The sequence below is a fragment of the Aythya marila genome, assembly GCF_965140915.1.
Source record: "Aythya marila genome assembly, chromosome: 7".
Classification (NCBI taxonomy): domain Eukaryota; kingdom Metazoa; phylum Chordata; class Aves; order Anseriformes; family Anatidae; genus Aythya; species Aythya marila.
In genome coordinates, this window is record NC_139048.1 from 19,989,052 (window position 1) to 20,009,887 (window position 20,836).

At 50.0% G+C, this 20,836-nt stretch overlaps 1 protein-coding gene across 10 annotated transcripts in view; it reads left to right on the forward strand.

The window, feature by feature from the left end:
- PAX2 (paired box 2) overlaps positions 1 to 20,836 on the forward strand; it is a 97,678-nt gene that overhangs the window by 42,674 nt on the left and 34,168 nt on the right. For 9 of the 10 annotated variants that reach the window (XM_082764242.1, XM_082764238.1, XM_082764243.1 and 6 more), the window contains 2 exons: positions 1,988 to 2,073; positions 4,110 to 4,229. In XM_082764242.1, the coding sequence (XP_082620368.1) occupies positions 1,988 to 2,073; positions 4,110 to 4,229 (206 nt within the window). The remainder of the gene's footprint in view (positions 1 to 1,987; positions 2,074 to 4,109; positions 4,230 to 20,836) is intronic. The other variant, XM_082764236.1, reaches the window with a different exon arrangement.

Genomic DNA, 20,836 nt, shown 5'->3' on the forward strand with positions numbered 1-20,836 from the left:
GGATGGATGGATAGATACATTTATACAAAGTATACATACATTATATCACTCTATTGATTTTTAAAAAGTTCCAGGTCTGCCTGGCTATAATGAGATTTTTGAACTTTGTGTTGCGATCAATGAGGGGAATATTATTGGCCTGGAGAATTGATATACCCGCTCTCTGTGGCTTGTTCTGCTCCTGGACTGCCCCTGCCCCCAAGGTGTACGATTCCATCAGACACTTAACCTCTTTTACAGTGTCATCAGGCTAAAAGGAATCTAATAGTGACACGGGACTTGTGCTCAGCACTCTGGCACTATTGCTTTCCTGTCACAAATAATTTATAGCTTTCTATTTCCATCCCTTTGCCTGCACCCCATCCCCTCTTTCTGTTTCTCTGGGCTGGGGGAAATCAATAAACTCACACAACCAGAGTGGCACTTCAGGGGGCTTTAGGGGGAATGTGAGAGGAAAGAAAAGAAAAAAGAAAAAGTAGAAAAGAAGAAAAAAGTTGTGTTATTTGCCCTAGCACAGACTTCTCAGATCAGCTCCTCAGCCAGTGCAAACCTGCGTGATCTCAGAATCTGGCCCAAGGCCCTCAGAGCCCTTCTGTCCGGGCCCTCAGCAGCTATGGGCTAGGCACCACTGAGCTATATGGGGTGAGGATCTGGATGGATCTCCATCCCCAGCCAGATCCTTGACGCTACCTGTGTCAGCTAAGTCCCAGGCATCCTCTGCCACTCCAGGAACTGCCCGGGTTTCACCATCTCTCTGAGTTTCCTAACAAGCTGAGCTGTTATGCTCTGAAATACCTTTCTTTTCCTACAAGGCATCACTCTGCGGAGCTTTTTCAAAAATATCCTCTCAAAGTCTCTGCCTACCTTTCTCCATGCCATACTGCCCACCAGCTGTACAGTTGCTCTTTGAAGTGTTGCCAACACTTTCTTTAGAATGAATTTTTAAGAGAAGTGCTTGGGTGAGCAGGGAGAATACATTATTTGCTTTCACTTTTTGGAGAGATTTTTGGGGAGAGGTTAAAGCTAACACAATGCAGGGCTGACAGTTCCAGAAACTAAGCCTAAAGAGCATCTGCAGCCTTCATGCTAATTGGAGAGGCTTGATTTAAGCTGGGAAAGGAATTTGGTCTACACGGCCTTCACAGGTCATGGCTTATTTGCTGAGTCCCTTGGTGAGACAGTTGTTCTTGAGTCACAGCCACCCAGCATCTGCCAGCAGGCAGGGCCCCGTCAGCCGAGTATTAGGTGCTAGTGATTTTCTTTCACCACAGGCCTCAGCTGGATTTAAACCAGTGACCTAGAGGTGAAAGATTTCATGTAACAAGAAATGGAGCACCAGCGATTGCAGTTCAGTTTGTGTTCATTCCGAGCTGCATTATGAGCTCTGTGGCATTCACCAAGACGTCTTTTTGGGTTCCCAGGCTGCGTTCCTGCACTACCTGATAAACATCAGTGCTGTCTGGAGCTTCTTTTTCCTGTGACCTATATCCCATCACCACTCCCCACAGATGCCTTCTGCTCTCCTTTATAAAGGGCAAGGGCTTTGGGATAGCTTTCCATTTCAGTTCAAATCCCTCAGTTCTATGCCAGAAAGGTATTTTTGAAGTACACAACAAAATGAAATCTACACGGTTTGTTAATTCAGCAGTGGCTCTACTAACTGCAAAGGCTGCCTTATGACCACGCTGGCAGATCAGATCATAAATGATAATGCAGTTGCTAACTCATAGGAGAGGCTGGATCCCAGCTTGCTCGCTGAGCACTGTGGCTATGCGGGTTTGGGAAGAAGATGGCAGAGTACGGCAAGGACAATTCTTTGGGAATGAGACTGTTAAAGCAGGAGAGTCACAACTACAAAAAGACATAAGGGGCCACTCTGCTGCAGCCGGTTGTCAGGTGGGATCTTCAGGTCCTGACAGCTGGGATCGCGGGCACTGAGAAGTTGCATGAGGAGTTGAGTTCTGAACATGTTTTGCTCTTTTTCCAGGATTATCAGAACCAAAGTCCAGCAACCTTTTCACCCAACACCAGATGGGAGCGGGACAGGTGTGACTGCACCGGGACATACTATCGGTAAGGAGACCGGCACGAGGCGAGGGGTGGCGGCAGGACAAGTGGAGATGAGAATATGCTCAGGCTGATGAACAGATGCTAGGGAGAAGGGAGGTGGAGTGAAAGAAACCTCAACAGAAACCAGAGGTTCCTGTTCTCTGCTGCCCTAGCTGCATTGCAGAGAGTTTGCCCAAAGAAATTTGCCCAAAGCGATCCTGCCTCTACATCCATTTCACTCTCACGCTCTCTCCTTCGCCTCCCTAGAGAGAAGTATTTACCACTACCCTACCTAAGCACCAGCCTTCATTTTTTGTCTCTTTCTTTCTCTGACTCGCTTTCCTCCCCTCTCCCTGTTTCTCTGCTCTCCCTTTGCCGGAACTGGTCCATCTCTTACATAGCACAACACAGACCAGGGTACAATATTCCCGACACCTCACAACCGAGCCCTTCGTTGTTCTAGCTCTGCAGTCAGGTATCCCATGGGTGTATTTCACTGAGAAAATGCATTTTCTGCTAGGGGAAATGGGTTTATTGAGGTGAGCAGAAGATGGAGGCTGTAATAAAGCTACCAAATGCCTACTAGTCTGTTGTGTTTAAAGGTCCTGTGCTAGATGTGTGATGAGGTGTTTTTCACCGATGTCTCTGCGGGCTGCATGGTGCATATGTCTGCTGCTGCTAGCATCACGTTACCCAGTAACAAGTCAGAGCAGGAGGAAAAATGCAGTGCTCTGGGATATTATGGCTTGTCTGTGGCCTAAGACACTGCCTGAGATACTGTTGGTTACTGAGAATCAGCTGCTAAACGAAGATTTACTGGAAAGTGCTGTCCTATATGGGACAGAGCTGGCAGATAAACTCCTGTACATGAACTGTGTTCAGGAACACAATAGAATTAATGGCCCAGGATGGAAGAGCATTTCTGGATGCCCTTTTAATCTGGACTTGCTCACTGGCCTGGGAAGCACTGACCACACCAGATGGAGTTGGCAGATATTCTTCCTTCTTGGAGAAGTAGTGCAATGCCGAGGGAACGCACTGGCTGAGCTGGGATAGGGACTGCGAGTGCTGCTGCTGGAGTCTCTCATCGCTCTGGGGGATACTGGGAAGTGTGGGTCTCCATCGGATAGCGTTGGCAGGTTCTCTCCATCCTGGAAAGCTTCTGTTGGACGTGCTGACTGCTTCAGTTCAGTGCTGAATATGAGCTGAATGATGAGTAGTGGCCTATAAGGGACCTGGGGTATTCTCCTAATTACTGGGGCATGTTGGGACATAATGGGCCTGCCTACTGGATGCATAACTCTATTTGGTTTATACTCTAAAGCCCTAATTATCAGGAAGTCATCATTTCTAATCTGGATGACTTGTTATTTCTGATACACTGAAAGTCAAGAGCAGTCCTGGGCACCCCTGAGTGGCAGGAGGAGTCTGCCAGTTTACATTGGGCGGTGCAAAAGAAAGACACAAGGCTTTTATTAATCTGGACTGGAGTACGTATCACCAACTCACGGCTTCTTCTAGTGGAGAGCTGGATTTATTGGCCCAATGCTGACAAGCTTCTAACCTATACTAAGAAAAGTTGATTTTTCATTGAGTGTTTTGTGTGGACACCTAAGAGGCTGGTCTGGCTAAGACAGAGTACGTGCACACAGCGTGGAGAAATGCTGGGAGGGATCCATCTGGCAGAACGTGGGTAGCCTGGGAAGTCACCAGGGGACGTGGCCTGTGCAGCACTGCGCGCAGTGACGTGGCAGGCACTGCAAAGCCTGCTCTGAAGGTGGATGGAACAGCGAGGCTTGGCTTCTGGCTGGAGTACGCTGGCTTGTTATTACGGACCCTGTCCTGGAAGGCTGTGGAGCTATGGTACAGGCTGGCGAAGCTGGGATGCAGCAATACTGGCAGGGCAGTAGTAGCGTGAGTCCTGCAGTGTGAGGGACTGGGAGTTGGTTTAGTGCCCAGGCGTTCCTGTGAGACTGGTGGCATGTGTAGCTTTCAGCTGGGGGATCCCTGAGTGCTGGCTGCTCTCCTCATGGCCCTTTTTCCCTTTTCCTTTTGTCCAGTGCCCAGCACAGCATCCCCTCCCGTCTCCAGTGCCTCCAATGATCCAGTGGGCTCTTACTCCATTAACGGGATCCTGGGGATTCCTCGGTCGAATGGCGAGAAGAGGAAACGTGATGAAGGTAGGGGGAGGGCAGAAGCTCACCCTCCCTTTTATATTCTTTGTCCCCATGTACAGGCTCCAATTTCAGGCCAAGGTTTGCAGCTGCTCCAGGGGCTAGATCAGTTTTAGCAACAGAGACCAGTTCCCCGCCACTGCCCTGCTGGCTCGGACTGCTGTTCTTCCGAGGCCTTTTCATGACAGGCCGTGTCTCCGGACATCTGCTCGGCAGGCAGAGAGCCGTCTCCATTGCTGGAGCTGATCCCAAGTTCATTCACTGCTGGAAACGGCTGGAACTGAGCTCTCCTGGTGCCAGCAGGTGCCCAGACTTTGAGCTGTGGGTAAACAAGGTTTCCCCGACTCCCTCGTTTTCAAACAAAATGCCATCTGAGAGAAGCACCAGCAATTTGGGAGTATTTCTCATTCCTCTTGCAAACAAGCTCCTGTCCTGGTGGTGAGCCATGAACTACAGCAGCTGTGGTGATCATAAGGGCCCAGTTTCCAATAGGTAGCAACCACCACAGCAGAACTGCCGTGCTCACAACCATTGGAGAGCAGAGAGGGAGCTCTTCTGAGTGCTGTGGCCCTAAGGCTGTTATCCAAGCCTTTCAGTAGGGCTCTAAGCAACTAGGATTAAGCTGTCTCCTTCTCTTCCCTACCTGCTGGGAAGGACTCAGGGCAAAGTGAATCCCGAAACGAGCCAGAAGCTGGAGCCTCGGGTCCAGATAGACAGTCAGGATGGGTGGGTGAGGTCTTGGTGCATTGATGGTGGCTTTGTAAAATTTTGTCTTGCTCTTCTAATTTGATTCAAAAACTGTGGACCGGGAGGTGAACTTTCTGAGTAGTGCCTGAGCAGTTTGTTCGGTTCAGCCCTGCCTTCAGGATGTTGTTTTCCACTGCTGCCCGTTGCGTGGGGGACCTCTCAGCAGTAATGGTGGCTCGCTGTGCTGCGCGTGCTGTAGCCCCCAGGCTGTGTGGGGGGACATAATAGCAGGGTCTCTGTGATGCATGGCAAGAGGAGAGAGTTCTCCTGAGAGAGATGCTGCACTCTGGGGTTATGCCAGTCATTTTCTCAGGGTTGGTGCTGGTGAGGTTCACGTTTCTAAGTTCTGGATCCAAATAAACAATAGTCCCAAGAAAAAGGCAGACATTGTGACCCCTTTTTCCCCCATACAAAGTAAAACCAGAGGCTGGAAGCAAAGACCCACTTCAGTTCCTATCAAAGCAAATGGGAAGATTTTTGCTGATGCCATTGGAAATTGGATCAGGCCCCAGAGGAAGATCCATTTCCCAGCTAGATGGCAGTAGGGCCCAGCTAAGAGAAAAGTGTAGCAATGGAAGGGCTCAGTCAATGCCTCAAAGTCAAAAAATGTCACAAGTAAGAGACTGCAAACATTGCAAACCTCTCCAGCATTTCTCTTCATTACATACAGAGGGAACGGTGACATTTCAAATCGAGTGACAAGTTTCTCTAATGGTTGTGCAAATCTCTTGGCAGTATTTGGGGTTTCTGTGAACCCCTGTCCTCACGCATTCCAGCTTGGTGATCACAAGCTCTCACCACGGTGTGTCTGTATTTCATTTTGAAATGAAGCAGTTCAATCCAGCTTTAGCAGCTATTCTTTCCAAACACCTGGAACAATCATCCTACTTAGATGCAGCCACGCAATCATTGCCAGCCCCAGAACCTGAGCTTTTTGGAGCAGTATGGTTAAACACAGAAACAATCAAACAGACATCTAAGCCTGTGACACTTCACAATGATATATTGACAGTAAGAACAACTCTCTGTCTCTGTCCTTAATTCATCCTGGACTTGATTTATGAAGGGCAAGAAACACTGCAACTCCCTGCTGTTGGCCAGGAGCCCGCATAACCTACTAGAAAAATCAAAAAGGTATCAGACAGTCATGGGAGTGTTAAATCTCAGAGTTTTAGGTGCCAGTTACATGACACAACTGCAAATGCCTTGCAGAAGAGCCTTCGTCCTGCCACCCCAGGTATCTGCCTCATGGAGATGTCACACTCCTGCCCCAGAGAAACCTCAGCCAGCTGCTGAACATCCCCGTCCAAGAGCTGATTACCTGTGCTCACACTGGCTTTAAGAAACATTGAAAGACATCAACCACTTTGCAGGGCTGGGCCCTAACGCTAGAAGGTCCAAGGGGAGGTGTTGCACAGCCAGTGACCTGCAGTCCTTCCTGGGCATCCTCCCCCGTAGCTCTGAGGGCTGAGTGCTCCTAGCTGAGACAGGAGTTAAGAAAGCAAGTCCAGAAGAGCAGTGCAGGTATTTCCTTCATGCTCATGCTGGATGTATATTCCTTCTCGGTATTTCCCAGAGCTTCCAAGCTCTGTCTTGTTGCAGTTTCTTAACTGCAGGATTCATTCTCGCATTGAAAAGCTCTTCCTTATGGGCTCTCAATGCACATTTACTTTCCCAGCCTTCTGGAGGTGGCCCTTCCCTAAAGAAGGCAGAAGCAGCAGCACTGCGCTCTCTTTCTTTCTGCTCCATTGGGCCAGCTCTGCTGCAAGATGACGCTTTGTGAGGAATGCAGTTCAGCAGAAAGAGGGGAAGTACCAAGGTGCTCCTGAATCCCCAGCCCTGAACACCTTGTTAGCAACTTCTGCGATGGCTGGGGGAACAGGGTGGGAGAAAGACAGAGGAGCTTCAATCTGAGCACGCCCCCTCCCCCAGGTCCTCCTTGCTGCAGCTGGTGCCTACATTAGACAGTAGCGCAGATGATTAAGAAGAGGAGAGATAATTATGTGTCAAGATGATGTAGCAGAACTCCCGAGTTGGACAGAAGGAACCAGACGGATGCATGAGGTGGGCTCAGTGATGGACGCTGACAGCCAGGTGTGTCCCTCCCAGGGAGTTAGAGGGAAGAGGGGAAGTCCCAGTGTACCAAATGTGCTGGCTGCTACCAACTGGGTGGCCTGGGAAGACAATGGCATTGAGAGAGAGCTAGCAGGGACATAGATCTGAGTGTGTCCTGGTCCAAACAAAGAACTGCCCAATCACGCGTTTTTCCCCAAAACTCATTTGTCTTCCTCAGGTGAGTGCCTAGGAAGCATGGTCAGGACTTTCCCTGTTAAGAACCTGTATCCCTTTTGTTTCCTGACCTCAGTGCCAGATTAGACAAAGCAGAGAACTGGCCTCCTCTGATTTTTCAGATGATTTGGCTAAACAAGTTAACCACCACTTGTCCAGCCGTGTGCCATTCCTTGCAGGCTGCAGGCCCAGCCAGCATTTCTGTAATTCCCCTCTGACCTTCTCCACCAATTGCATCCACCACCCTGCAGAGGCAGAGGTGGCCCAGCAGCATGTTAGGCCTTTCCCAAGACCACCAAGAGCTTTAGTCCCAAACTGTGGCTGGAAACAGGAATCCCTGGCTCCTCACAACCCTGATACTGCACTACGTGGTGTGGCAGGCCAAGCTGAGCAGGGTCGTTGTCAGACTCGGGAGCAGCAATGAGAAGTCCAGGAGGATAAAGGGGGAAAACAATATGCAAATATTTCTGTTGTTCCATAACTCCCTGACTGATAGCTAAAAGGATAAGAACTGGGGTAGCAGTGGCACTAACAAAAAATCAGTAGCAGTCCAATACTGTAATATTGAGTACTATATAAAGAGAAAAAAAAGAGAGGACAGATATGTGGATAGATAGATAGCCAGTTAGATAATATGAGAACAATGTTTCCAGCTGTTCCCTGCATACTGTAGCATCTCCAGCTGGGTCAAACTTTAGGTATCTTTACAAAACCACTATGATTAAAGATAGCTCTTCCTCTTCAATAGCAGGCCACAAACATACTTCCTCCATAGACCCAAATTCTCATTTGGGATTCGTGTTCCAGGGAGGCTAGTGCTGTAACAATTCTCAGCATTATTAATCTTGGTCCCTGACAATATCTGTAGTATTTGACAGCATTACTGGCAATAATATCTGCAGTGCTGACAATGGCAGAGATAATATCCCCCAGTATTATCGGCATTAGCAGGGATCATATCTGCAGCCTGTTATTGGTGGGAGCAGACGTAATGTGTCCAGTATTATTAGTATCAGCAGTAATAAAACCCACAGGCTTGTTAGTATGATCAGTGCTAATATCGGCAGTAGGTTTGTGGGAGAGGAGGGGATGGAGTGATTGCTACTGTAAATGGCAATAATACTCAGGCTGTTTGCAGTAAAGGAATCCCCAGTGGAGATGGGGGAGCGAACCTTGGAAGGCAGAAGTTCCTCCTTTCCTCTCTTCACCTGTCACTTTGATGATCAGAGTGATTTACGCTGAAGTAAGTGAGGCAGGGCTGCGTCAGTGCAGGGGACAGTGGAGGGTCACCACCATTTCAGCAGGTCGAGTGGTGTTTTTCAAAGAGTATGGGTGTATCGATGCAGGCGATTCACCTGCTCCTCAGAACAGGGCTGCAGGCCACGGCACTGAGCTGCTCAGAGCAAGGAACTGCATACAACACGAGGAGCACCTGCACTGTCGGTCCTGTAGCTGCAGAACAGGCAGTGTCACTGCGGTGCTATGCTTCACCTCGGTGCTGCACACATCATTTCCTGACTCTTATTATCACGGCATCTCTGCTGAGAAGCATTACTTTTGTTACAGGTGGCTTTCTCTTCTCTCAGTCCAAATGATAGGACTCTGACTGCAGGGCACGGTTTTGACAGCAATCAGCATGGGGATTTTCCTACCTGGCCATGATGTATATGTTCGTACTGGGAAGGCAGAAATGCCTCCTCTGGGTGGAGTGTGAGGCAGGGAGAGCTGCAGCAGTCCCAGTCCAGAAAGGTGTTTTTGGAAAATTTTTAACTGAATTGTTCCAGTGAAAAGTAGTGCTGAGAGGAGAGGTGTATAACGTGTTCACAGCGGTCCCAGTTTTTAAGCAATATACAGCAGCTGAGTGTGTCAATGCAAGCTTTATCCCATTTGTGTTGTTCAGAGCAGCAATGATTATATCGTTTAGGAGCGGTGGTTGTGACATTTCAGGTGCCTCCATGTCATTGTCAGTGCCACCGGTGTGTCTTTGCAGGCGGTGTGACTGTGGTTATCATGTTGTGGGCTCGTGACACTAATGATGAGATTAGGTGTATCACTGCTTGCTACGCTGCCCCACTACACTCGAGGCCATTAGGCTCTTCAAAGAGGTGGCTGGGAAGGCGGTACATCTGTGTCACCGCACGCAGCAATGTTGTTTCAGTGAAGTAGCTGCTGGTTGCCGGCTGTATTGTACCGTTTGTTCCTGCAGATGATGTAATTTGCTGACTGACAACAGACTGTCATCCGGTCATGATAGTGAAGTCAATAGGGCTGTGTCACCGCAGCGCTGCACTGAGCATCGTGTGCTCTCGTGAAGTACGATCCTGTTGTTCCACAACACACCGGGGTTGTTTCGGGACACACAGCATGCTTACATTGTCCTCTGCAATATGATTACGCGTTACTCGTGGTGTAGTTGTACTAGTGCAGAGAGGTCTAGCTCTTAACTAGCCTGTATGGAAAGGCATTTGCTTTCGTAAGCTACTTCTACATGTTTACAAGCCGCTCCACCTGACTGTATCGTGACATCTGGTGTACATTCATCTCAGGGTGCAATAGGTGTACTTCTGCTCTGCCAATACTGCTGCTGAAGACAACAGAGTGTGTTTGGACCCCTGCAGGTGACACAACAGCATTACTGTGGTGCGGCTGCATTGTTTCAAGCTGTGATTTCCTGCCACCACAGCTGATGTGTTTGCATTATTCTATATGATTGCTTTATTGCAGGTCAGCAGTAGTCTTAATGACACTGCAGACACGTGCAGTTACATTGCCTCAGGTGCCAGCCCCATGTTCCAACCACTAAACACAGCTGCGGGGTGTGCACCCTGCAGCTTATGGATGTGCACATGGGCTGAGAGCAGTTTCTGGAGTGTTTCCCACTCTGATACATCTCCCTCCCACCGTCCCTGGGACTGCGCTGCTTCCCGCAGCACGGCTGAGTTCCCACTGGCCACCAGCTTGTGCTGACTGCACCTCTACAAACAGCAGTGCTCACGGGGAGCTTCCAGGTTCACTGCACCTACACACACAGGAGTAGGTAACACTCCCCTCCTTCCTAGATGAAGATGTAAATCGAAGAGGTAGTTTATTCTCAGCAGCCACACACCTGAGCATCTTTTGCTGGCGAGACCCCCGGGAGGACAGGAGGCACAGGCACCTGCCACTCACCCTGCGCCTTGCTAAACAAACTGTGGGAGGACGGTCAGCAAAGGGAGAGGATGGGTGGAAAAGGAGAGCTGGGGGAGACTGGATTAAAGAGCTGACAATGCATAAGCAGCCCAGCACTGCCAGAAATACAGGCTGCTGCACCACGGATCTGGAGGTCTGTCCATAACAGAGAGGGACAGCAGTCTGTCTGTCTGTCTGTGCGTGCACACAGACACCCTGGGAGCTTGGGGAGTGCATGGCTCAGGAGGGCTGCAGGTAAGGCAGAGTTAACAGCTTACATCACAGGCAGCAGTTTGGACAGACTGCTGTTTCTAAAGCTTACGCTGCTGCTCAGTTTGGCATGGTTTGGTACTATCTGAAGACTGGCTGGTCTGGCTTCAGCTGTATCTGCGTGTGTCTGCCCGTGTATTTGTGCATGTAGGAATGCACACCGACTTGGTTTTGTGTTCCTGTGGCAGGATTACTGGGTTAGGATCTCCTCTTACCTATGTCTGTGCACTGGGGTGAGTGGCAGGTTGGACCCGTATTTTTGTGCATGCCCACAGAGACCTGGAAAATGTGTACGTTAAGCTGTGTACAATACTGCCTCGTAGGAGGATGCATACTGTGGATCATACGGATGTCTGGGCACGTATGGCTCAGAACCAGTGCTATGTATTTCTGTGAACACCAGGTACTTGTATCCACATTTTAACATACATGTGAGTGCTGTACATTTGTATATATATTCTGTGTGTATGTGTTGTTACAAACTTGGGGTGTCACTGTATCTCTGTGGTTGCTAGATATCCATATGGAGACTGTTAGTGCTGTGCACCCCTGCACATAGTTGGTACAGATGTGCATTTGCATTGGGGTCACACATTTGTGTGTACGTTCTCTATACACATATCGGTTGTTCTTGCCTGTGTGAAGGTTGTTCATTTATGTAAATAGTTTGTATTTGTTTACATGATTTAAGTTTATATATGTGAATTTAAGGAAGTTCCACTGAGTTCCAGGTTTTCACTTAGGTAGCATATGTACATTTTTGTAAGTTATTTGTTTATTCAGAAATTACACCTAATTGACATGCACCTGCATTAGTACTTCTTTGTGTCCCAGATTGCATTCTTGTGTTTTTAAATGTTATTGGCTACGTTTTATGAGTCTTTACTTATGCACAGAGCTTCTCTTTAAGTTTATTTGTGTGACTGCCACGGATGTGTGCTTGTCTGACTGCTTATTTATGGGTACTTAGTTTGTGGTTGGATCTTCTCCTGTTTCTTTGACTCGTTCTGGGAGGGGTTGTTGCAGCCAATGTGTCAGCAGGAGTCAGCAACAACTCCTCCCAGCGTCTCTGCCTGCTGCTGTGCCCACCTGCGCAGAGGCTGCTCCCTGGCTGTGCTGGTCCTGTCTCTCTTGGGATCTTCTTGTTCGCTCCAGAGGAGCTGTACCCTGCGTCTGCCTGCCTTCAGGAGGGCGACTGTCACATCTTCTCATGGACATAAGGACTGCAGGAGTCAGGGGGAGCACGGGGCCTGGATCCATGAGGATCTCAGGTTAATGACAAAATAAAACGCAAAAGGGATAGGAATAGCTGGCAATGGGCAGGCAAATTTAGAGGGTTGTTGGTGACATGGCAATGGGACACAGAACAGGTACAACAGTGCATCAGGGTGCCATGGCAGTGGGAGATAGTGATGACACTGTTTCGGGGTCAAGCGACGTGGCAATGAGACACAAGGGCAATACTGCTACGGAATCAAGGTGACATGGCACTGAGGCACAGCAGGAATCAAGGTGACATGCCAGTGACAGGCTGACCTGCCAGAACCGTGAGGGCTGCGAAAGCTCCACCAAGAATCGGTGTAATAAAGCAAAGGAGAACAGGAGGAGCAGAGTGGAGAAGCCCTGAGGAAACTCAGTGGACGTGTAGGGTGGCTGCAGAAGCCAGGTAGCCAGTGGTGCGGGACACGCTCTACCTGCACAAGATCAGTTGCATCCTGGTACCAAGGGCTGGGGCAGTCTGTTCGCAGTGGCTGTTGCACGGCAGTGATGGAGAGCAGGGATAAGGCAGTGATGACATCAGGTGATGGACGTATCCCGCGATGGCAGCCATGGACCATAGGGAGTGTGTGGGCAGGGGCACTATTCCCAGCTGCTGGAAAAACAAAGAACCTAACGGGCAGTAAAACAAAAACAAAGGAGACTTGGAAGCACCTGACAGCCCTAATTCATCACAGCCCAAGATTTTTTTTTCCCCCTCATGTTCCCATTATATTTGTTTGTAAAAGTGGAAATCAATTTTGAAGGTAATTTTCTGGAAAGAATGGAAGGGAGGTGGGAGGGCCGGATAAGGCAGAGATGGCAAGAGGAAAAAAAAATTTAGGCCAGGCACAGCCCAGGGGCAGCTCTTGGCAAGGTGAAAGAAAATTGCATATTCAATCTCCATCCATGAATCTCCCTTGCTGCTGCCCGCCTCCTGCTCGAAAACAATGAAGGCTTTCTCCCCTACGCTGCACAACGCCTGAGTATCAGCGCTCACTTTAACTTCAGGGTCATTAATTCACCTGATTATTGCAGGAGAGGAGAGGGTTGCAGAGGCATCCGTTCTAAAGAGCCCTCCCTTAGCTCATCCTTTGATTAGTTTGGGGTGGGGGGAGTTGAGATAATGCGTTGTCTTGGACTCCGTTTAAAATGGGAGGGATTGAAGAGGGGGTGGAAGAAGGTAGCGGTGGAACGGGAAAGATGTGGCCCGGGTTGTTGTGGAAGGGAGGGTCGGAAAGCGCTCCCCCTCGCATCCTCTGCCGTGGTGTTATTGCAAATTAAAAGTAGCATGTTCCACTCTGCAGCTATCTCTCGGGGAGGGGAGGGGCATGGGTATATGTCGGCATGGGGATGGGGGGGATCTTATCATTGCTTCTTCAGCAGCCCAGCGTAGTGTCACCCTGTGAGGTGACATTTGAATTTACAATTCCGCTGAGAAAAGCCATTAATTCACAAATTAACATTTCTCCCTCTCTCTCTCTAGCTCTCTCTCTCTTTCTCTCTCTCTCTCTCTATCTCACATGGATGTGCAAGCAATTGAAAAGACAAAGGAAATAGCCTTAAGGAAGAGACTTTACTGCTACTCTGTCTGTGCAGAGATTGCTACTACTGCTTCTAGATAGATAAACCAATTACCTGAGCTGCTCTGTTCATGGCAGCCTGCTATTACCTCCTTTTGTAGAGCTGACTCCATTGCCGGATTACACTGTGTGTATCTCATTAATGTAAAGCAGCACGATACCGGGCACTGTCCCTGACCCTTCTTGCCAGAGCCCATTGCTCTGCCTCGGAAGAGGGAACTGGGAGAGGAGTTGAGAGCAGAGGCGAAGGTAGGCGCGAGGTATTTCCTAACGCACAGGGATCGGGCCGCACAGAGAAGCCCCTGGAACAGCTGAGCCTAGGGGACTCGGCACTGCCCTGCCTTTCCTCCAGCTGCACTCGTGCAAAAATGTGTGTGGTAGGCAGTTGTGGAGGTGTGACCAAGAAAGCTACAGGTACATAAGTGCAAGTGTAGCTGACTGCACCCAGGAGCTAAGTGACACAGGCACACGGCAGACCTCAGAATAGGAAGGCAAAGTGAGCACTGCGGTTTCTGAACAGAGAGGGCAGATTTCTCTGTAGCACAACCCCACTGAACTCTACTCCGTGATGCCTGGGGAGACGGTCTTGGCAGAGACAACCATTGGGAACTACTCCCCCACAGCCTGGTCCTTCTCTGACCCCATCCCGCTCTCTTTCTCACACGCTTGCTTCTGCTGTGAACTCTTCAGCAGCATACATGCGCAGTGCGGGCACGGCTGCACGCTGATGCCCCCCAGCATGTGCATGATGCCAGCAGCCTGCGGTACAGGCTCAAACCCGACTTCTCCCCTCCTGCTCTGGTGAGGTTCTCCCAGCGGCCCCAGGCATACCAACGGGGTGTGCACAGGCCGTCGGCTCCCCAGACACCTGCAGGTGCTCCCTGCTGGCAGCCGCCCCTGCCCTTTGTCCGCCCGCTCACACAACGGGATGTGTCCTAGCAGCAAGGTTTCCTTCAAGGCTTGCTGGTCAGTCTTTGCCCTGAAGCACTCCACCTATATAAAGCTGGACAGAAATCTTCACAATAGGTTTTTCACCCCATAAGGGTTTGGTAGGCCCTGTTCACGCCACTCTGCTAACTTCTGTGAAAGGCAGAAAGTGGCGGGGGGCAGCTCTCCAGGTAAATGGACCAGAACTGCTCTTTGGGGAGCCTGGTACCCCTGTGCTCAGCACACAGAGCACGTGCCTTTCCTTGGCATTGCCGTAGCTCCTTAAATCTTCCTAAAAACTCAGCCTCTTAGCGAGAGCATCTGCCTCTCTGACACTCCCCGCGCCCCTCACGGCGCGCAGCACATGGCTGGGAGCAGCATCCCGCGGCGGGCGCTGGAAGACGGATCGCAATCAGCGGAGGCATCGGCAGCAGTGCCAGTAATTCAAACCATCCTGACCGTTCAGTGAACCCGAACCTGCTGACCTTGACAGCACGAGACAGCAGCGGCCTCAGGAATCCCAACCTTTGCAGAGGCGTCGGCAGAGGACGGCTCGTGCTCCCTCCCGGTCTCTCTCTCTTTTCTCTCCCCGATCTTATCCCAGCAGCCAAGGGGGCCCAACTGGCAATCCCCAGTGCACCAATTAGCTCCTAATTTGGCTACCTCTGCGCTCCCAAGTCTACATTGCTGTAGTATTAAGCATCACTTGTTCATAGGCAGAAATCGTTCCTAGAGAGGGGTGTCTTCTTGGGCTAAGGAAAACACTGAGCACCTTGTTCTTGGTCAGGGCCAGAGAGAAACCCCCCCCCCCTCCTCCTCCCCAAGCAGGGACTGCTGCTGTTTCAAAGGAAAGCTGGAGCTCTTTGCTTCCCTAAGTGATAGCATCAGATCCTCCAACCTTGTTTCACTGGATCCCAGGGGGAAGCAACAAGATCTCACCGTGTGATTAGCCCGTGAGAATCCTGGCTGGACAGAGGAGGGCAAGGACGTGACAAGTGCAGGGGAGAGAGGTAGAAAAAGGTGTGATTGATTTTGCCACAAAAACTTGAATTAAAGAAAAATGTGGTTTGTGAATGTGTTAGGAACCTTTCAGGGAATACTGGACGAGGAAATCCAGCTGCCTCTGTGGCTGCCAAGCCATGCCTGACATGAACGGCGTTTTGTGTCCTTGCACGTGGAGGCCAGCCCTGACAGCAGTAGATGGCCTGGCAGAAGCAGCTATGGATACCTCTCTCTCCAGACGTGGGAGACATTCTTCTGTCTCCAATCACAGCTCTTGAAGGCGATTTTCCCATGCATCAAGAGGTGCTAAATGCATTTCATGCCTATTTAAGGCTCTTTAAAATGTCAGGGTTTTGTCGAGGGGCCTAAAAATGATGCCTAGGTGCCTATTTCTCCTTTGTTTTTCCTTCATCCATCCAGTCATCCTAAAAGTTACATTCCACCAGGCTCAAGGTACAAAGTCCTCTTCCCACACAAGCCAACAACCACAGGGAGGTGCACAGGAGCTCAGTGCCTGACCTGAAGCTCGGTTGTAGATATCACAATTTCCATTTGGATGTAAGCTAGGATTTCTTTCTCTCACTGGCTCTGCCTCTGCTGCGAGCTCAGAGGTGTTATCCTGCTTTTAAGCTAGGGGCCTGCACTGGGACAGGCTTAGAAGGCATCTGACCAAACCTTATTGAGCTGGTTACTGCATATGAAACATCCATGAATTCTTGAGGGCCTTCAAGCCCTCTCCTACATGTGTTAGCAAAGTCTGTTATAAAGGACAGGCACGTTTCCCCAACCGGTTTCCCAAAGGAGCTGTTGTTTTTCACTTTGGCTTTTGGCGTCTGGTGCATATGAGGTAGGCCGTGGACATAAGAGTCGACTTTGCAAGCAGATCAGATACATCCTAGATTTGGGGATAACTTCACTAAACCCCAGTGAAATAAATATTAAATATACTGCTGGCTAAGCCTCAAAGATACTTATGGCTCTTCTCTGCACTGCCTCTGTTGTTTGTGAAACTGACTGACTGGGTGCTGCTGATGACTGGGTCCCCTTTTTTTGCAGCCCACCTCTTCCAGTTTGGAACATATCTGACATACTTCTTCTAAAGGGTCATACCAATATAGGATCTCTCATATATCACTAAGGGACTTTATATGAGTGCGTGCAAAGAGATTCCAAATTACTAGGGATTTACAGTTATTACACGAATGAGCATTCAGAAAAAGAGTTTGCATGGTGCCAGTCCAAGCTGACTGCAGCATATTGCAGGCCTGTAGCTCTTTCACTGCACGGCATTTTAAAATTACCCATCCTATGTAATACAGCGTTTATTAACCTGCTCATTCCATGTATCTCATTTGCTACTGAAACGCGGCTGATTCTGGGGTGGACCATGGCAGATGTTGAACAATACAGAGCATCAACATTGAAATTTTGCTGTGCCATGTCCAAATGAAACCACAGGAGAATTAAGATATGCTGTGGGTAATCACTCAGGCTGGATTTTGTTCAGGACAGCCAGGTTAATGTCTGCACTCTTGCAAAAAATGCCATGGGAATTTTAATGACTCTGAGTGATTGGAGCCTTTGTTTTATGGCACGTCAAAAATGGCAGCTCTAAAAACACTGTGCTTGAGCACTGGTTTAGTGCTGACTCAGAAGAGCTTCCAATAACATGATTCACTAGCATCTGGCTCAGGGGCAGGCACGGCCTTCTCTGACTTGTCAGGTTAAGGTAAAAGCGTGTGTGAGGGGAAAATAAGGTGGAGGGAAAGGAAAGGAAAGGAGAGTCTAGAACATGGGAAACAAAAGGAGATGAGGGGTTCAGATGCATATTGGTGGGGGACCAAGCCAGCAGAACCAAGCAGGCTGAAGAGGAATTTGGGTTTTCTAGACTGCGCCTTAGAGGCATCCACGGCCTGATTCTGATCTGCTGAGCCCTAGTGCTGGTGTCCTCTCAGGTGCCAGTGTGCTCTGCTGGATTCTCAGGGATTTCCAAGAAACTGGGTGATGAGGCTGGCCGGGAACAGCCCAGCCCTGTGCTCCCTCCCTTGTCTCTAGCAGTTCTGATAGCAGTGTTGATTTGCATGTCAGGCAAAGCACTGCTTGGGAAAAAAAAAACCTCTGAGTGTGGCGGTGTCAGCGCTCGCTGTTGTTCGACAGTGTAAAATTAAATTAATAAAGCCCCCAACACAGGAAAACATAACAGGAAATTAATGGCCTTTACTGTCGCTCTGATGCAGTCATTTGCAACCCTGCTTTCCGCACCAAAGACTTCATAAATGCAAGCAGTTTCTCTAAACAAGCATAGTTAGGGCTGCATGCGATGTAATTTTTTTGCATTGCTTCTGTCCTTTGGAGCTAACAAAAGGCACCCGTTTTTATGTGCTTACCAAAGGGGATCCTGCCAAGAAGCAGCTCCCCAACAAACAGGCTTAGGAAGGTGTGAGGAGGGAGCTGAGGCAGTCAGCGCGTGCCAGCGATGCTGCGAACCTCTCAGCCCTGGCAGAGGGAAGAGCAGAGCTCCCAGCACCCTGCCTCCCCGCTGCCGCAGCTCTCCCTGAGCCTCTGCACTACAGGCGACGTGGTGGACTCCACAGCATCGTAAATCAGGATAACCCTTCTGATAACTTTCAGGATGCGTAAATCAGTATAACCACCGAGTGCAACAGACTCAAAGATTTACACTAACTTGGGGATCCGGCCCGCTGTGTGACAGTGTTGCTTGCTACCCCGCCAACATAAACAAAGCAGATGTAGTGGCTCCTGGAGGCGGCTGCATTTCTGTCTGGCTACCAGTCAAGCCTAGCAGTGCTAGTGAGAGATATTGGTCCCACACTCTGTCCTTCATTACAATGGTATAAATCCCCAGTGACTCCTCAGAGGTGAGGGAATCGTTGCAGATTTACAACAGCCTGAGAGCAGAGTGTGTCCCCTCACCTCCAGCACACCCAAAGGTCACAAAGCTGTCGCGATGGCTTGCGCAGAAACCACCAGCTTTAGCTTCCTGGGCTAACACACTTCATCTGCACACCCACACACACTGTCATGTGTGTTGTACCCACATCTGAAGCAGCCTTTTGCTAACACCTGGAAACGCCTTTACTGAAGTTCTCAGTGCAGCTGGGCGGGCCGACTGTACTAGCTCTGCGGAGACCTGGTTTTCCAGGGCCAAATTTGCAATCATACACTTAGCTGCTGTAGTAAATCCATACGATTTTCATACGCATACACACACTCACTTCCTTAAATGCACATTTGCATGCTCCCGTGATAATCCAAGACAGATCTGAGTACACACTTCATTACACATTTGCACACATAATTCATTTCATTTACATTCTCATTGAGCATTGCCATTTTGTTCGTGTAGGCCCTGCCTTAACGCCGCACTGCCCAGCTCTGCTCCTGACGCACCCCGTCACGCACAGCCCCCATGCTAGGAGCGCCCAGCTGCCAGGCCCTGGCACACACCTCGCTCCTCCCTCGCTCGGCACGCTCACTTCCATGCACACGCAGCCTTCCTTGCTCACCTGAGCTACACCCTCATTTCAAAACATAAAACCCCTTTGTTTCTGAGCCTCTCTTCTCTGAGCCTGAGCATGCAAGTAACAAATGCGCACAGCTTATGTGTAGCTTACACACCTAAATTACACAGAGAGGCATGGAGCAGCACAGATCATCAATTTGCATACTCGGATTCAGGCTTGCGGATTCCTCTGAGGTAAATGGACACAGGAATCTGGACACATGCAGAGCTGACCCACTGCCCTGAGGTGACATTCCTCCAGCACGCCTCCCACCGTCCCTGTTTCTGCAGGATACTGGCCATAACCCAAACTCTTATCTTCTCTCACTGTCACAGTGTAGATCTCCAAAAATGTTCCTTTTCTCTACATTGCTGGATCCTGCCAGCCCCTTCCATGCTCTGTTGTCTCTGTCTGGCACTCACTTGGGATCTTTTCCACCTGAATTTGAGGTTCACCTTCCTCCCCACCCGTTCAGCTATGGGAAATGAAGCCATAAGTGACAATTCTTGCAGCACTACAAAGTGCTGAGATGCCAAACTGACCTGTATTGAGAAGGTGCCTTCTTTCATCTTGCCCAAAAGACTGCAGAAATTCTTCTGGAAGGAAATGCGGACTGAATTTTAGAGTCTTCTTATTATAAACCTTACCAAGCAGGGTATGAAAGTTACCCAGGTGAAACAACGAGCAGAGCGGGGCTGCCACTCCCTTGTCTCTACTGTGGGGAGCAGAGTACTGGTTTAATAGTCACTAAGGATGAAAACGGAGCTTCTAGATACTTCTCAGCAGCCAGACTGGGCCAGCTCGCATAGCCCAGTCACCAGGCCCAGACACTGAGCATGTGGAAACGTGTGACCTGCTCCCCCAGACCAGGGCTTTGTCCCTGATCTCCCCTGGGGCAGGGCCCAGCTCAGCCGGGGGTGCCAGCAGGAGCCCGACACCAGGGTTTGGAGCCCGGGTGCGAGGTGGCGGGGCTCCTGCCGGCCCCGCGCGGGGCTGGCTGCCGTGAATGACAAGCGCTGGCTATTGATCGCGTTCTGAACTCGGCCCAGCCGATAGAAGGTAATTAATGACTCCATTTGCCTCAGTACCGAGGAGAACAATTGAGTTTGAAACTGCAACAACTGGCAGTGCTGTGAAGGGCCCCCGGGGGATGGCCAGGAAAGATGCCTGACAGGCCTGGGCTGCGCTGGGACACGAGCACATCAGAGGGGAAAAAAGCAAAGGGAAACGGGATAAAGGGACAGAGCAGTCTTAACACAAAGGATGGCTGGGGAGGGGGCAGTGCTGGTAGGGACGCGGTGGCCACCAAAGGGTTGCTCCATGCTAAGCACCGCAGAGGGGACGGTGACAAAGCCAGCCTGCAGGAGAGGACAGGGTCACCTCGCTGGAGTGGAGGGATGGTGTTTCGGCAGCCGACTCAGCGCTGCCACGTTAGACAGATGCATTTCCCTTGAAGGCGTGGGCAACCAGAGGGGTTCTGCTGTGTCACCTGGCCGGCAGCTCTCCTACCAGGGAAGCACCTGTACTGCATGGCTTTGTGCTCCTTGTCCATGCTGGTGGCTTTGTGGCTTCCAGGCCTGGGGACGTCTCTTTGTTTGGGAGCTACTTAATGGGCATAGTCCTCGTGTCAGATGTAGTTAAGGTTGTTCCTGTGTCCTCTGGCAGAGTGTTTCCTTGTTATCTGTCAGGATACCTCTGTGACACCTGTGGAGCATTTCTGTGTCTTGTGCCAGAGGTTTATGCTGAGTGTTGGCTCCGTACCTTCCCTCGGCAGCCCCTCGGGAGGAGAGATGTTTCCTGTCACACGTGCAAGGCCAGCGCTGATCACGCTGACAGCAACCGTGTG